At 44.7% G+C, this 16766-nt stretch overlaps 1 protein-coding gene across 1 annotated transcript in view; it reads left to right on the top strand.

Annotated features, from left to right (window-relative positions):
- col9a1c (collagen, type IX, alpha 1c) overlaps window positions 1–16766 on the top strand; it is an 88969-nt gene that overhangs the window by 59240 nt on the left and 12963 nt on the right. The window contains exons 22-29 of the mRNA XM_078397564.1: window positions 551–604; window positions 2818–2871; window positions 5025–5078; window positions 5950–5994; window positions 6928–6981; window positions 7811–7864; window positions 15447–15500; window positions 16096–16167. Coding sequence (XP_078253690.1) covers window positions 551–604; window positions 2818–2871; window positions 5025–5078; window positions 5950–5994; window positions 6928–6981; window positions 7811–7864; window positions 15447–15500; window positions 16096–16167 — 441 coding nt within the window. The remainder of the gene's footprint in view (window positions 1–550; window positions 605–2817; window positions 2872–5024; window positions 5079–5949; window positions 5995–6927; window positions 6982–7810; window positions 7865–15446; window positions 15501–16095; window positions 16168–16766) is intronic.

The raw sequence follows: 16766 nt of genomic DNA, 5'->3' as shown, positions 1-16766 counted from the left end.
ATCACTAAATAACATGAGTGATAGTCTTGGTGAGTTTGCTTGCCCCCTGAATTGAAGTGGACGATGGCTTGCACTGATATCTGATGGAAAAGAATCGGCTCAACGCAGGCCCAGGATTAAACTGATATTAAAGTGACAAATTAACTCCTCCGATAACTACAGGATTAGATTTTTTATATTGAGAGATACAGCATGGAAACAGGCCCTTCGGCCCACCGGGTCCGCGTCGCCCAGCGATCCCCGCACATTAACTCTATCCTACACCCTAGGGACAATTTAAAAAAAAACATTTGCCCAGCCAATTAACCTACATACCTGTACGTCTTTGGAGTGTGGGAGGAAACCGAAGATCTCGGAGAAAACCCACCCAGGTCACGGGGAGAACGTACAAACTCCGTACAGACGGTGCCCGTAGTCAGGATCGAACCCGAGTCTCCGGCGCTGCATTCGCTGTAAGGCAGCAACTCTACTGCTGCGCCACTGTGCCGCCCGGTGTATTTAATGTATTTCTGTGTATTTAATAGTTTAACAATGATTCATTACCTTCCAGGGTCCAGAGGGACCTCGAGGACCATATGGTTCTCCAGGACTTAAAGGTGAACCTGTAAGTATTTATTACCAGGCGATTTACTGTATCAAAATAAGAATATTATTATCTGGCGAAAATGATATACAATCTCCCTTTTTTTTCTACCCTTATTCCTTTACCTGAAGATGCCCTGATTCCCTTCCCTTTCCACATCCAACCATAGGCATGTGTGCACATTGGGAGGTTGAATGTAAGGGGAACATATATAATTAATGGCATGACCTTTAATAGCATTGATGTACAGAGGGATCACGGAGTTCAAATCCCAAATTCCCTGGAAGTGGCAACACAAGTGGATAAGAGTGGTGAAGAAGGTATATGGTATGCTTGCTTTCATATGTCAGGGCATTTGAGTATAAGAGTCAGGAAATCATTACGCAGCATGCACAATGAATGAATGCACAAAGTATTTTACCCAGAATAGGGAAATCAAGAAGTAGAGGACATATGGGCGGCACGGTAGCGCAGCGGTAGAGTTGCTGCTTTACAGCGAATGCAGCGCCGGAGACTCAGGTTCGATCCTGATTACGGGTGCTGCACTGTAAGGAGTTTGTACGTTCTCCCCGTGACCTGCGTGGGTTTTCTCCGAGACCTTCGGTTTCCTCCCACACTCCAAAGACGTACAGGTATGTAGGTTAATTGGCTGGGCAAATGTAAAAATTGTCCCTAGTGGGTGTAGGATAGTGTTAATGTGCAGGGATCGCTGGGCGGCACGGACTTGGAGGGCCGAAAAGGCCTGTTTCCGGCTGTATATATATGATGATGATATGATATAGATTTCAGGTGAGAGGGAAAGATTTAAAAGGAATTTGAGAGGCAACTTTTTCACACAGAGGGAGATAGGTGGAACAAGCTGCCAAAGGAGGCAGTTGAGATATGTTCAATAGCAACATTTAAAATCATTTGGATGGGTACATGGATGGGAAAGGTTTAGAGGGATATCGGTCAAACATAGGCAGGATGTTTGATGGGGACATCAAACATAAACATATAGATGTCTATAGATCTATAGATGTATAGATCTATATCTATAGATGGGGAATCAGTCCGGTGGACAAGTTGGGCAGAAGATCCTGTTTCTGTGCTGATGAGTCTATGACTTTAATATTAGGGGCACACCCCTTCAAGTATCTGGTGAACTGTTCTGTGTTTATACTGCAACTGTGTTTAGGGAGGATCTTCCAGAAGGCCTCCCTATATAAAAAGCTACTTGTTTGGTTCTGGTTGACACACAGAAAACAGTACTACACAGAAAACCATGTAATTCTTTTGTTTAATTTGGTTGATAGCTTTTATTTAGAGATTTAGTTTAGTTTAGATATACAGCATGGAATCAGGCCCTTTGGCCCACAGAGTCAATGTTGACCATTGATCACCCATTCACACTAGTTCTGTTATCCAACATTTCATCCATTCCCTACACATTATCCCACTTTCGTATCCATTCCCTACACTTTAGGGGCAATTTACAGAGGCCAATTAACCTACACATCTGCACATCTTTGGAATGTGGGAGGAAACCAGAGCACCCAGAGGAAACCCACATGGTCACAGGACAAACATGCAAACTCCACACCGAGAAGGCACCTGAGGTCAGGATCGAACCCAGGTCTCTGGCACTGTGAGGCAGCAGCTCTGCCAGTGTGCCACGGTGCTGCCCTCAAGTACTTGCAGGCTATTCTGTAGACAATAGACAATCGGTGCAGGAGGAGGCCATTCGGCCCTTTGAGCCAGCACCACCATTCAATGTGATCATGGCTGATCATTCTCAATCAGTACCCCGTTCCTGCCTTCTCCCCATACCCCCTGACTCCGCTATCCTTAAGAGCTCTATCTAGCTCTCTCTTGAATGTATTCAGAGAATTGGCCTCCACTGCCTTCTGAGGCAGAGAATTCCACAGATTTACAACTCTCTGACTGAAAAAGTTTTTCCTCATCTCAGTTCTAAATGGCCTACCCCTTATTCTTAAACTGTGGCCCCTTGTTCTGGACTCCCCCAACATTGGGAACATGTTTCCTACCTCTAACGTGTCCAACCCCTTAATAATCTTATACGTTTCGATAAGATCTCCTCTCATCCTCTGGTATCTTCGGGACTGTTACTGAAATAATCTACATCTGGGAATGAGTCAGCAACTTCAGAAGGGAGAATGTTTTAAAGTAAATGCTCAGAAAGAAAAAAAGCCAATGTCGTCACAATTAATTTACATTTATCCTTTTAATTTCAGGGTGCTCCGGGGCTTGTTGGCCGAGATGGAAGTCCTGGAGTTGATGGCATGAAGGTAACAAGAAGAATTAAACTGCACAGCGTATTAACATGCCAATATGTTCTCAACACACAAATTTAGGTTGGCACATGATTCGCAGTGCAAGTAACAGGGAGGCTATTATTCAATTTCAGATCAGGTTAGATGTCTCATCACTGAAGTGCCAAGTATGGTTCAAAATTGTTGTTTTCATGTAATTGAAATTAATTAAACTCATCAGCAATGTGTCATATTAATTTTGATCCAAATACAATTTTAATGTTATACTGAGTGTTAATGACAGCCAAATGTTGTCGTCACACCAGCACTGAAAATTAACAGTGCGGACAATGAAGCTTGTCCCTTCAGTTTCTGACTGCTGTTGTAGATACTAAAATGTACAATTAGTATTTTCAATTTTCCCATTTCTCACTTTGTCTTAATCCATTCATTCTTCCCTATCTTTGTATAACAACAACAGAGAGATCTTCACGATGTTTCAGTTTAATTAGTATTTTATTGAAGTAGTGTTACAAACGGATAGTATTTCTCCTGTCATAGACTTGGTAAAAACTGTATCTAGCCATGGCTCCTTCGTGTCTGACGCATCACATCACTGCATTCCCAATTATACTCATAATTCTGGCTCCTCCCAGTCCATGTGCCCATATATGTATTCATCTCAAGACAACCCCCAAGTGTCCAAAAATAATACAGCAAGATACAAAATAATATAATATACTAAGACACAAATATAATAAACACAAATGGCTCCTACACCTGCATTAAGGAGGCAATTAAACACACCTGAGCAAATACAAACACCTGTGAAGCCATTTGTCCTAAACATTATGGTGCCCTGAAATGGGAGGAATATGTATAACCACAGCTGTAATTTCTACAGGGTGAAACCAAAATGTATAAGAATACCCTTTAATAAAATCTGACAAAATGCACTTTAATCACTTGTGATTTTTTCTATTATAAATCTCAAATTGTGGAGTATAGAGGCAAATAAATAAATGATGGGTCTTTGTCCAAATATTATGGAGGGCACTGTATGTTGAGCAGACAAGATGATGTTGGATAGAGACAGATGCAGACAACATGAAATTTAAACTGTATGCTGAATGTGAAGTAATGGGCAAGCAGAGTGCATTGGAATGGAAAATGAAAAAATGGTGTGAATAAGTGGTGGATGCTAATTCAAAATACAAGAGAAGGCTTGGGTGTTAGTATGTTTATGTGTGGACAGTAAAGGAAGGTGGGTTTCATAGAATGAGGAAAGCTGTAACAATTTGGTTTGCAATTAAGGCAATGGAATTGAAAGGAATAGTATCAGATAATTTTTTTTAAAGATTGAGGTGTTCTTAAAAGAAGTGGAGTATGATGGAAATTTGACTTTGGTTTGTAAACAATGTCAATAAACATTGTGTAAGAAGGAACTACAGATGCTGGTTTAAACCGAAGATAGACACAAATAGGTGGAGTAACTCAGTGGGATGGCAGCATCTCTAGAGAGAAGGAATCGGTGAAGTTTCGGGTCGAGACCCTTCTTCAGACATAAACATTGGTTGTACTGGCTTCAATGAACCAAACATGAGGTACAATGAGATATTCTTACGCTCTCTCGCATTTTTCCCTTTGAACCAAAGGTGAATTTCTCTCTCGCATTTTCTTTTCTCATTCATGGGATGTGTGCATCACTGGAAAAAGGAACATTCATTGGCCGTTCCCATTTGCTGTTGAATAAGCAGTAGCAGTGATGGAGGAACTGAGGCTTCTCGTGGCCTCAATTCAGATTGCTTTGCCTTGTTCTTTTCACTTTTGAAATTGTTGCATTCTCCTTTTTTTCTAGCTCTAGCGGAACACTAAAGAAAGTTGGAGCAGCCTTTCTACTCATCCAAATTTCAAGATATATTTTCCAATTGTTTGCACCAGTTTAAAAGTAATTTAAGGACAAGAATTGGAAGCGGGAATGCAACAGGGAGCAAGGAAACTTCTGATCAGTATTGCGAGTCACAGTACTAACTTGATGGGAAGGCATTTGATGGGATAGCACTTCTGCTCCTCTCAGGTGGCTTGCTGAATAATGTGGCCCATGGGCAAATTTAAAACAGTTCAATCTTACTGGGATGAAGGGTGTTAATGTTCCCATAAATCCTTATGCTTTTATGTTTTAAATGTAGGGTGATGCTGGAATACCAGGCAGAATGGGGGAAACTGGAATTCGAGGTTTACCTGTAAGTGATTTAGCTGCAAGACTTGTCCAACCCTAGTGAGTCCTTCTTCTACCTGCTCCTGTTGGGCAGAAGTTAGAGAAGCTTGAACGATTGCACAACCATACTTGGCAACGGCTTTGTCCCCTTTGTCATCAGGCTTCTGAACGATCCTACCATAAGCTAGGCCAATGTCTGATTCACATCTACCCCACTGCAGACATTGGACTTTGTCTATGGAACCAGTGCACTTCAATGTTGAGAACCATATTCTGCACTCTGTATCTTTGCCTTTGCTTTACTTATTGTACTTGAGTTTGACTTAAATGTATGGTATTTTATGGTATTTTCTGATCTGATTGGATAGCATGTAAGACACAGCTTTTCACTCTACCTAAACGTTAACTTGCAATTATAAAAAAGTTCCAGGGGCAAATTTTAAACAATTCATTTACATCACTAAAGCAATTCCCTGTATAAATTATTTGCTCATCTTGAACCGATGATGGCACCTATAAAGTTATTGATTCTTTGAAACATGTTTAAGATATATTTGAGAAACATGATTACATTTGTATCGGTCACTAACACTTTAGCAGACAATATAACGATGATTAGTAATTGAAGAGGTGACCATTTCTGAATTAGAGGGAAGTACAAATTCTGAAAACATTTGTGGTAAATTTTAAAGCAATTTTATGTTTGTTTGAATTTCCTGCAAAACATACGAGCATTAATAGTTAATTCCTCAAATCAGAGGTCTTTAAGTTTAGCAATAAATGTGGTCAACTTGATTAGTCACCATGCCAGCTTATTGGTTGCGGGATAATAATGGATTTATTTTTAGTTAATCCTGTGGGAATAGTTGGTAATATCTTCTGTGTGTTTTTTGAAGGGATTACATGGATCACCAGGACAGAAAGGTCACATCGGGGAAAAGGTAATTCGTTTATTTTAGTTTATTGAGAAATAACACAAAGGTTGTAGTGATATAATCTCCCAAATAGTGGCAGTCCCAGAGCAAGGAATAACAACATATAAATTGCTTGATCTGCCCAGCAAATTCATCAGATTCCTGAAAAATAAAAATAAAGTTCTGAAACTGCCAACAGACTATAGTGAGTACATCAGCCTGAGAGCTCTCTTCATAAGGAAATAATTTGGACCAAATTTGGAGGAATTCAGCAAGCCAGGCAGCATCTGTGGACCAAAAAAGTCAGCCACATTCTTAGTTAGGACCATTCCTCAGGCTAATGGAGTACAAGGGAGAAAGCTGGGAATGAAAAGTGAGGGGAAGGAGTGGGCAAAACTGGCGATAAGTAGATTCAGGTGAGGAGGGATGATTTGCAGATGGGTGGAGATAGTAACCATGGCTGGAGGCGAACTGGCGACAAAAGGCTACAGGTATGAAATCTGATGAGGAAGATGGGGACTGAACAGTATAACTCGAGGGAGGGATAGTGGATGGAAAGGAATGGGGTGGAGGGGGTTAAAAGAAAAATGGAGGGGTTTGAAGGAGGGGGTTGAGAAATGAAATGATAGAGGAGTTATCAGGAATTGGGTGATGGAGGAGTTACAAGGAAAAGGGTGATGGGATAGAGGAGTTATAAGGAATTAGGTGATGGTTCTTCTTTCAGAGGGTAGTGAACCCTTGGAATCCTCTGTCCCCGTGGCCAGATCATTAGTGAATATTTGAAAGATTGAGGAATTGATGGTGGTAAGGAACTACCACAGACGAGGGGTTGAAACCAGCACAGATTAGCTATAACCATATGGTATTGCTGAGGCCATTGTGGCTTACCCCTCTCCTGTTTTCTTGTGGTACTTTTGATGTTATACTCCTGCTTATGTATGTAAATTGGCCTAATTTCAGGGGGATACTGGTGAGATGGGATCGATAGGACCTCCTGGAATTCCAGGGGAGCCTGTAAGTATCTTTGTTGACAAATAATATTTGCAGCTTGACACTCGGGTAGTCATTGTGATATTGATGTTAAAACATACTTTTCCACTTTGTGTTCAGGCAGTTTTAATTCATTGATATTCAGCTCCTGCAAGTGGCCTTTCATTACGTATGGTTCAAATGCAGACAATATGGGATTAGCTCAGAAGGACATCATGGATGACAGGGATGAGTTTGGCCGAAGGGCCTATTTCCATGCTGTATAACTATGATTTAATACAATGCAAGAAATGTTATAGAGGACAGTGAATAGAAGAATGTATTCTTTGTGGTTCTATGGTTTATGATAACCTCAATACTCATTTAATTATAAACCAGATTAGACTAGATGAAAAGCCAGGACTCATGGCACAGTGCATTATACAACATGAAAAGAAAAGGAACAGAAGATTAATTAAAAGATGAACAAGTTGGATGATATCGGGTTTAAAGTCCTACGAATCATAGGAAGTAAGAAAGGCTCAGAAAAGTCAAGTGGATCAGCCTTGTAAATGATAAGTAGCAGTCAGGAATAAATGGGCACAAACACATAGATTGGCCATTTTGTGCTCAAGACTACATCCACTACTTAATAGAACTATGGATGATCTGTGATTCAGCCCCATATTTTTTTACTGTATAAAAGAGTTAGGCCCCATATATTTAGTGTATGATAATATATTGTAGTGGTTATTTTAGTGGATAGATACACAAATAGTTCTTGATTGATGTATTTGAGATGTATGGAAACATGGCAGCTGTGGAATTTGTGGATGTTTCATGTATTTTAATGATGATGGTGTTTATTCCGAAGGGTGACCCAGGAACACCAGGACAAAGAGGAGACCAAGGTCCACGTGGCTCTCCTGTAAGTACTGTAATGGCCATAACTTCTTGCATTTGATCCACGTGCACAATATAAGATGAAAAATGTGTTGTTATTTTCCAAACACAATATGCAGAATATTTTTGGAGATTGAATTCTTAGTGCTAATTTGCCTGATTGAAACTGAGATAAAAGGATCTCACAGTTAGTTTAATTCAGCCCGGCAAGTGGCAGATGAGCCACATTCGGTCTGAAATACAATGGGCTAATGAAGAGAAAGTATCCAATTATAAAGCTTCTAATCAGCATCTCATTCTGGAAACTCAGACCATACAGCAGCAGGACCAATATGCTTGACCATGATGCCTCCACACACAAATAGTCTTAGCACGAATGGACAAATTGCCTTTTGCAAAATCTGCTAGAAGGTGGCTAATCGCTGTGCAACCCAGCTTTTGATAATTGTTCCACAAAGAAAATGGGGCAATTAATCAAGGTGTGCGACATTTGGCCCATTTAAAGCATCAGTAGAGCCAGCCTTATTTTAAACTATGTAGGAAAGAACTGCAGATGCTGGTTTAAATCGAAGGTAGTGTAGCGACCATAGAGAGTGGTCCTAGTCGTCGAACCCTCAGATTGGCCAGCAAGGTCACGTGTGGGCGCGACCGTAGGGATTGGTCCAGAGAGCGACATCGCTGATTGGACAGCGTTGTCATGTGCGCTTTTGGCGCCCGAAAAGAGTTAGTTAGGAGACGTCTTCAAAGAAGACAGTGAGTTTTAATGGTTGTCCGTTATCTTGTTAAAGAAACTTTGTAATCGAATATTGCTGTCGCAATAAACTTCTTCAACAAAGAACAAGTTTCCGGACTCGCCATATTGGTGACCCCGACGTGATCTGGGCGATCACCGACCATGAGCGAACACGACGCCCCGTTGTTGACTGCTGCGCCTGGCACACCGGAGCTAAGCGCAGTCAGCGTTCACCTTCCGTCGTTTTGGACACATCAACCGCAATCTTGGTTTGTCCACACCGAAGCCCAGTTTCATTTAAGAAACATATCGACAGATGCGACGAAATACTATTACCTCGTCAGTGCTCTGTCGCCGGAGACGACCACACGCGTGATGCGGTTCATCGTCAACCCTCCTGCGGAAGACAAGTACGAGGCCATGAAGGCACTGTTACTACGAACCTTCGGGTTCCATAGGCATGACCGAGCTAAAAAACTTCTGCACCTACCGGATCTCGGAGATCGGCTGCCGTCCGTTCTCATGACCGAGATGATGATGCTAGCCGGTGAACATACGGATTGCCTCATGTTCGAGCAGGCATTCCGAGAGAAGCTTCCCGAAGATGTCAGACTTATGCTCACGGATTGTTCTTTTAAGGACCCCGAGGCATATGCAGAAAAAGCTGATGCGCTCATGGCGTCCAAATCGAAAGGAAGCGGTTCGATCAACAAGGTCTCGACATCAGTGACCACGCCACAGCGACATCAAGATGGCGCCGCGTCTCCCGCCAGTCCTCCAAAAGCCCGCCAAAAGGATCCGCACAAGCACGGCTGGTGCTACTACCATCTACGATGGGGTGGAGAATCCCGCAACTGCCGCTCACCTTGTACTTTCGCGGGAAATGCCTCGGCCGATCGTACATAGGGGCAGTTGCGATTGACCAGAACCGACGTCTCTACGTCCGAGACCGATTCACGGACACAGAATTTTTGGTGGACACGGGAGCCATTGTCAGTATAGTGCCGCCGACCGACCTTGAGACCAGATCGGGTAAGACAGGTCCTACCCTCATAGCGGTTAATGGCAGCCCCATCCGCATGTTCGGTACGCGGAAGATGTCACTTGTTTTAGGCCTCCGCACGTACGAATGGCCATTCACTATAGCAGACGTCAGACAAGCGATCCTAGGCGCAGATTTTCTCTGGGCCTTTTCACTGGTCCCCGATGTCCGCGGTAACGACCTCCGACCCTCCGCCAGCGAGGAGCCCGTCGCTCCGACAATCGCCTCCCCGCCCAGCCCTACTGTCCAGGTCGTCGTCGCGGCCCCTGACTCGTATGCTGAGGTCCTGGCGGAGTTTCCAGAGCTGCTCATCCAGCGTTTTGACACCCCTTCGGCCAAGCACGGCGTGGTCCACCACATCCGCACCGAGGGCCCTCCCGTTTTCGCTCGGGCCCGGAGGCTACCGCCCGACAAACTGGTGGTGGCGCGGGCGGAATTTAGGAAGATGGAGGAAATGGGCATTGTCCGTCAGTCTGACAGCCCGTGGGCCTCGCCGTTGCATATGGTCTCCAAGGCATCTGGGGGGTGGAGACCATGTGGTGATTATCGGCGTCTCAATGCTGTCACTACGGCTGAACGCTACCCCATACCGCACCTGCAGGACTTCTCGTCTGGGCTGGAAGGTGCGGTGGTGTTTTCCAAGATCGACTTGGTACGAGGATACCACCAGATTCCTGTGCGGCCGAAGGACATACCAAAAACTGCCACGATCACTCCGTTTGGGTTGTTCGAATGGTTGCGCATGCCTTTCGGTTTAAAGAACGCGGCACAGGCTTTCCAGCGACTGATGGACCGTGTGGGTCGGGGTTTACCCTTTGTGTTTATTTATTTAGACGACATCCTGGTCACCAGCCCCTCAGTGCAGGAACACCAGGTCCACTTGCGGACTGTATTCCAGCGGCTCCAAGACCACGGGCTCATTATCCAACCCTCCAAGTGTCAATTCGGCCTCCCTTCTCTCGATTTTTTAGTGCACAGAATCACCCCTGCCGGCGCCACCCCTTTGCCCGAGAAGGTGGAGGCTATCCGGGCATTTCCCAGGCCCACCACAGTGAAAGAGCTGCAGGAGTTCGTAGGTATGGTCAACTTCTACCATAGGTTCGTCCCGGCAGCTGCGCGGGTCATGCGCCCGCTTTTCCAGTGCCTTGCGGGTAAACCTGTAGAGTTGATATGGTCCCCGGCCGCGGAGTTGGCTTTTGCAGCAGCTAAGGCAGCTTTGGCAGACGCCACCATGTTGGTCCACCCGAGCCCCCACGGCCCTGACGGTTGATGCATCTGACGTGGCGGTGGATGGGGTTTTGGAGCAGCAGGTCGGTGGCCTTTGGCAGCCTTTGTCGTTTTTCAGCCGGCAACTGAGTTCGGCTGAGCTGAAGTATAGCGCATTTGACCGAGAGCTTCTGGCCCTCTATTTAGCTGTTCGTCATTTCAGGTATTTCCTTGAAGGCCGCCCATTTGTGGCCTTTACGGACCATAAACCATTAACTTTTGCATTTTCCAAATTGTCCGACCCATGGTCGGCCCGCCAGCAGCGGCACCTGACTGCCATCTCCGAATTTACCACCGATGTCCGTCATATCGCGGGTAAGCTTAATGCCGTTGCTGACGCCCTGTCTCGGCCTGCTTTTTCCCCCGTTTCGGCGGTGGACTGCGAGGTGGATCCCCAGGAGCTTGCGGAAGCACAACTTCTGGCGGATACCACCTCGGCATACCAGTCCACCACTTCGGGGTTGAAGTTGGCTCAGGTAGCCTGCGGGTCGGAAGGCATAAAAGTCTGGTGTGATGTTTCCCTTCCCCGTCCCAGGCCGGTAGTGCCGCCCACCCTTCAGCGCCGGGTTTTCGATGCCATTCACGGGCTGGCGCACCCGTCCATCCGCTCCACCTCTGCTTTAGTAGCCGCTCGGTTTGTCTGGCATGGCCTGCGTAAACAGGTAGCTGTTTGGGCCCGTTCCTGCGTTCCCTGCCAGACCGCTAAAGTCCAGCGCCATGTCCAGCCCCCCGTACAGGAGTTCGAGGTCCCAGCGGTCCGTTTTTTCCACATTCACGTGGATTTAGTCGGGCCCTTACCTTCCTCCCGGGGCTACACCCATCTCCTCACGGTGGTGGATAGGTTCACCCGGTGGCCAGAGGCTTTCCCACTGTCCGATACCTCTGCTGCCTCTTGTGCCAGGACTTTGGCCCTCCATTGGGTAGCACGTTTCGGGGTTCCGGCGGTTATTACCACCGACAGGGGGCCGCAGTTCACTTCGTCCCTCTGGGCCATGCTAGCAGAGCTGTATGGTTCCCGGTTACAACACACTACAGCATACCACCCCCAGGCAAATGGGCTTGTGGAGAGGTTCCACCGTCAACTCAAGGCGGCCCTCAGTGCGAGGCTAGAAGGCCCGGACTGGGTGGACCAACTCCCCTGGGTCCTTCTGGGCATTCGGACTGCTCTTAAGCAGGATCTCGGTGCTTCGTCCGCGGAGCTAGTATATGGCTCGCCACTTAGAGTGCCCGGGATTTGCTTCCGGACCCCTCCGGCCAGCTGCCTCCAGTCCCATCAGTCTTAGCATCGCTCCGGGCACGTGTGGGTTCCCTGGCCCCAGTTCCGACATCACGTCATGGGTGTCCCATGGTCCACGAACCGCCTGCCCTAAAGGACTGTGAGTTTGTATTTTTGCGCAAGGATGCCCATCGTGCCCCGTTGCAGAGGGTCTATGAAGGGCCGTTCCGGGTTTTGCGTAAGGGGACGGTCACCTTCACCTTAGACGTGGGCGGCAGGAGTGAGCTCGTCTCGGTGTCCAGGCTTAAACCTGCGCATTTGGATCCGGACCGCCCAGTCCTGGTCAGCCAACCACCTAGGAGAGGCCGGCCTCCGGCAGTTCCGATCAGTCCAGGACCCCCCGCTCCGGCAGTTCCACCAAGTCCGGAATCCCCTGCTTCTGTGGTTCAGGCTGCCCCTCTCCTTACTCGTGCTGGTCGCGAAATCCGGCTCCCTGCTAGGTTCCGTACCTCGGGTTCTGGGGGGGGTCATGTAGCGACCATAGAGAGTGGTCCTAGTCGTCGAACCCTCAGATTAGCCAGCAAGGTCACGTGTGGGCGCGACCGTAGGGATTGGTCCAGAGAGCGACATCGCTGATTGGACAGCGTTGTCATGTGCGCTTTTGGCGCCCGAAAAGAGTTAGTTAGGAGACGTCTTCGAAGAAGACAGTGAGTTTTAATGGTTGTCCGTTATCTTGTTAAAGAAACTTTGTAATCGAATATTGCTGTCGCAATAAACTTCTTCAACAAAGAACAAGTTTCCGGACTCGCCATAGTAGACACAAAATGCTGGAGTAACTCAGCGGGACAAACAGCATCTCTGGAGAGAAGGAATGGGTGACGTTTCTGGTCGAGACTCTTCTTCAGACATCTCTCCAGAGATACTGCCTGTCCCGCTGAGTTACTTCAGCATTTTGTGTCCAGCTTATTTTAAACTAACTATGTTTATAGTATGGTTATCTATCTTGCATCATTTACACTGTGTCAGACCACATGCTACAACTGGAATCTTGTCGCATGCGGTCTTATTTATTGCATTAGTTGTGGGATTGTTAATTATACAATAATACAATAAAAATGAAATATTTAATCTGGGATCCAAGATTACATTATCCTATTTTAAATATCGTAACACCTCAAATTATCTTTCCTTATTTTCTTTCCTTTTTTTCTTGCTATCAGCCCCTGATAATGCTGCATTTGTGTTGATATTGTGAATGGTTACTGCTTGTGGCATGAATGAGCTGTCACTTAATGATAAGACTTTTAATTGATATTAGATGTTTATATCACTGCAGCCTTATTCTCTGTGGAACAAAGTCCTGCAAAACTAATTTCATGAAATAATACTCCAGCAATTTGTGTCTACCTTCGATTTAAACCAGCATCTGCAGTTCTTTCCTACACAAAAATGAATTTCATAGTATCTACTGGTGAAGTCTTTTGAGAATTGTATCAAAATTAATTGATTCTAATAAAGGTCACAAAATATCTCCAAAAAATATATTCATTGTTCCATTTCTCAGCTTTTTGTGTCCGCAATGAACAACATATTTTTTCATCTTGCAAAATGAGTGTGGTTAAAATAAATATTTTAGGTAATGGCCTATTAAATGTTATCTCAATTACTGCATTAAATATTAACCTTCAATCTTGCAGGATGCCTTTCAGTGCTTTGCATTCAAGTATGTACTTAGTAGTGTTGTCACTGTTATTATACAGACATATAAAACAGCAAGATTTTACAAACAATCGTAAGATAGTTTTGGTTGAGGTAGAGATATTGGCCAGAGCATCTCTTATTTTCTTTGACTTATTATTCCTTAACAGGAAGATAACATTAGGTTCTGATATTATAAAATGGTGTGGAGATGCAGAGGTTGAATGACCTATTTTTATGTTCTTATGGGACACCAGTTTAATATCTGCTCTGAAATGAGAGACCCCTGATTGCAGCACTGATTTGGTCCAAGCCTAGATTATGCTTGTTCTTAAAGTGAGATGTATGCTTATAGTCATAAAGTCAAGGGTATTAAGAGCAGTTAAACAAATGAGTAAAGAACAGGAGAGTGGTATGGTACGTGCCATGTTAAAAAAATATATTGTTACAGTAACTCAACTGATTGACTCAGCAGTCTGAATCAGAGTTAAACCTAAGTGCCAAAGAAATGAAACTAATGCATCCGAATGGACTAACCAAAATAGAATCCAGCTTTCCAATCCAAGCTGCTTTGAATAAGTTGTTATATTTCCATGTGCAAACTGGATTTAGTGCAATTATATTCATAATTTTATACACCAATTTTAATCAGAGCATCAGAGAATGGTCATGGTTTGGAAAAGAGCATTTTGACCATCAGATCTGCATCAGTTGAAGGAAAAAACAATCCAGTTGGTCCCTCTGACCTGCCCTTACTCATTTCACTCTCAATAATTATCCTGCTCATTTTTGAACACTCTAATCAAATCTGCCACCACTACCATCTCTGGCAGTGCATTCTAGATCCTGATGCTCACAGTGTAAAGACTCACTTGGGAGAGTTACTAGGTACATCAGGAGACTCAAGCTCCTGACATTTTATTTTCCATTCTGCTTTAGTGTGGAATTGGTAACTTGATCAAGAACATGTATCCAAACTTTGGTTATTTTCTGGATAACTAAAGCATCAATTGCAGCCAATGCTGGCTTGTGCATTTTAATCTGTTTTCATATCTGCCCTAGAATAGTTCAGAATGAATAGAATTACTGGCAAAGCTGTGTCCTTTGAGAAAAACCGGGGCTTAACAGAGTTCATGAATCCTGGACTTCAACCTGGAACCCCAGTAAATTTCACAAGTTATTTGAGTCTCTGGATTGTGAAATATGAAACAACGAATAGATGTTTCCATTTAACATTATGGTTAATTAGGAGCATCCAGGAAAAGTCCAAAGGTGCCTTTTTAAAAAAACTATAGTGTCTATCGAGTAACCCAATCTTTATTATAAATAAGAATCTCCGAGGAAAGGTCAGGCACCACCCCTGGAGAACATGGATAGGTAATGTTTCGAGTTGGATTCCTTCTTCAGAATGTTTCTGAAAATTTTCTGAGGCATGAAGGCTTGCACACCAATTTAAGATGACAATTTCATAAATATAAATTTTTGCAGAGTTGGCGCTTAACTTTTCTTGGGAAATAATTTGATAATAATCAACGTTTACAGCCCTACAGTGTTTTGTTAACTCTTTAAATGTATCTAGTTTTGCACCATACTGAAAAGCCATCTAATTTACAGACTACTTTGCAGTATGAACCAAAATGCTTTTTTTGCAGGGAACTCCTGGAGAGGCAGGACTCATTGGACCTCCTGGTTTACTTGGACCTGCGGTGAGTAAAACTAGGCTTCAACTTAATTATTAGCCAGTATATTGTTAAATTATAGTGAAATCTGCCATATTTATCTTCAGAACAATTCATAATATTCTATGAAGGTAGTCCGAATAAGATATTGAGCATCTTTGACTCTATTGGGTCATAATGGAACATCGTTTGTAATGTTTTCCACCATTTTTTTTACAAAATATGAAAATATGCCTACCCATTGCCTCTGAAGCTCTTTTTGACAAAGCAATTCACCCAACTGACATAATTCCAGGTTTCAAGTGGCTAGTCATACTTGGGGAATATGGTATACAGTGGAGGCACACGAGACTGCAAAAGTTGGAATCTGGAGCAACAATTGGAATCTGGAGCAAAAATAAGAGAGCTGCCGGAGGAAATCAGCAGGCCAGGCAGTCAGGATTAAGGGATTTAGCCCAAATCTTTGACTGGCCATTTCCCTCCACACATGTTGTCTTCTTCCAGCAGTTCTCCTTTTCCACATGGTATTACAGTGCTTTGATTATTAACCCTGATCTCTATTCTATAATTTAAAGGAATTAATTATTTTACATTTTTTTTTGTTGATTTCCATCCAAAATAGGGAACAAAAGGTGACTATGGTCGACCAGGGCTTCAAGGCCCTCATGGTTTTCCAGGAGGAAGAGGAGATAAGGTAAGACATTATTTAAATGATTAAACATTATATGTTACATATATTTTTGAAGGACTGTTGTCCTTCAAATATAGAATTGTCATATAACAGTATAACAGAACTTTATTGTCATTCGGTATAAATACCGAACGAAATTTCAGCAGTCACAAGACACAGCAAAAAAGAAAAGAACACAGGACACACGACCCCAACACAAACATCCATCACAGTGACCCCAAACACCCCCTCACTGTGATGGAGGCAACAAAACTTCCCCTCTCCTCCCCCCCGCACCCACGGACAGGCAGCTCGACCCCTACCGAGGCAAACGACACGCACAGCCCCCGCAAGGGGATGGAAGGCCCCGCGGCCGAGCCGCACCGGGCACCGAAACTTCCCGCGGCCGCACCGGGCGATGTTAAGTCCAGCGGCCGAGCCGCGCCGGGCGATGGAAGGCCCCGCGGCCGCTGCTAAGTCCCGCGGCCGAGCCGCACCGGGCACTGAAACGTCCCGCGGCCGAGCCGCACCGGGCACTGAAACGTCCTGCGGCCGAGCCGCACCGGGCACTGAAACGTCCCGCGGCCGAGCCGCACCGGGCACTGAAACGTCCCGCGGCCGAG

This window comes from Rhinoraja longicauda, chromosome 4 (genome assembly GCF_053455715.1).
Source record: "Rhinoraja longicauda isolate Sanriku21f chromosome 4, sRhiLon1.1, whole genome shotgun sequence".
Taxonomy (NCBI): domain Eukaryota; kingdom Metazoa; phylum Chordata; class Chondrichthyes; order Rajiformes; family Arhynchobatidae; genus Rhinoraja; species Rhinoraja longicauda.
This window is presented reverse-complemented; position numbering and strand designations above follow the sequence as displayed.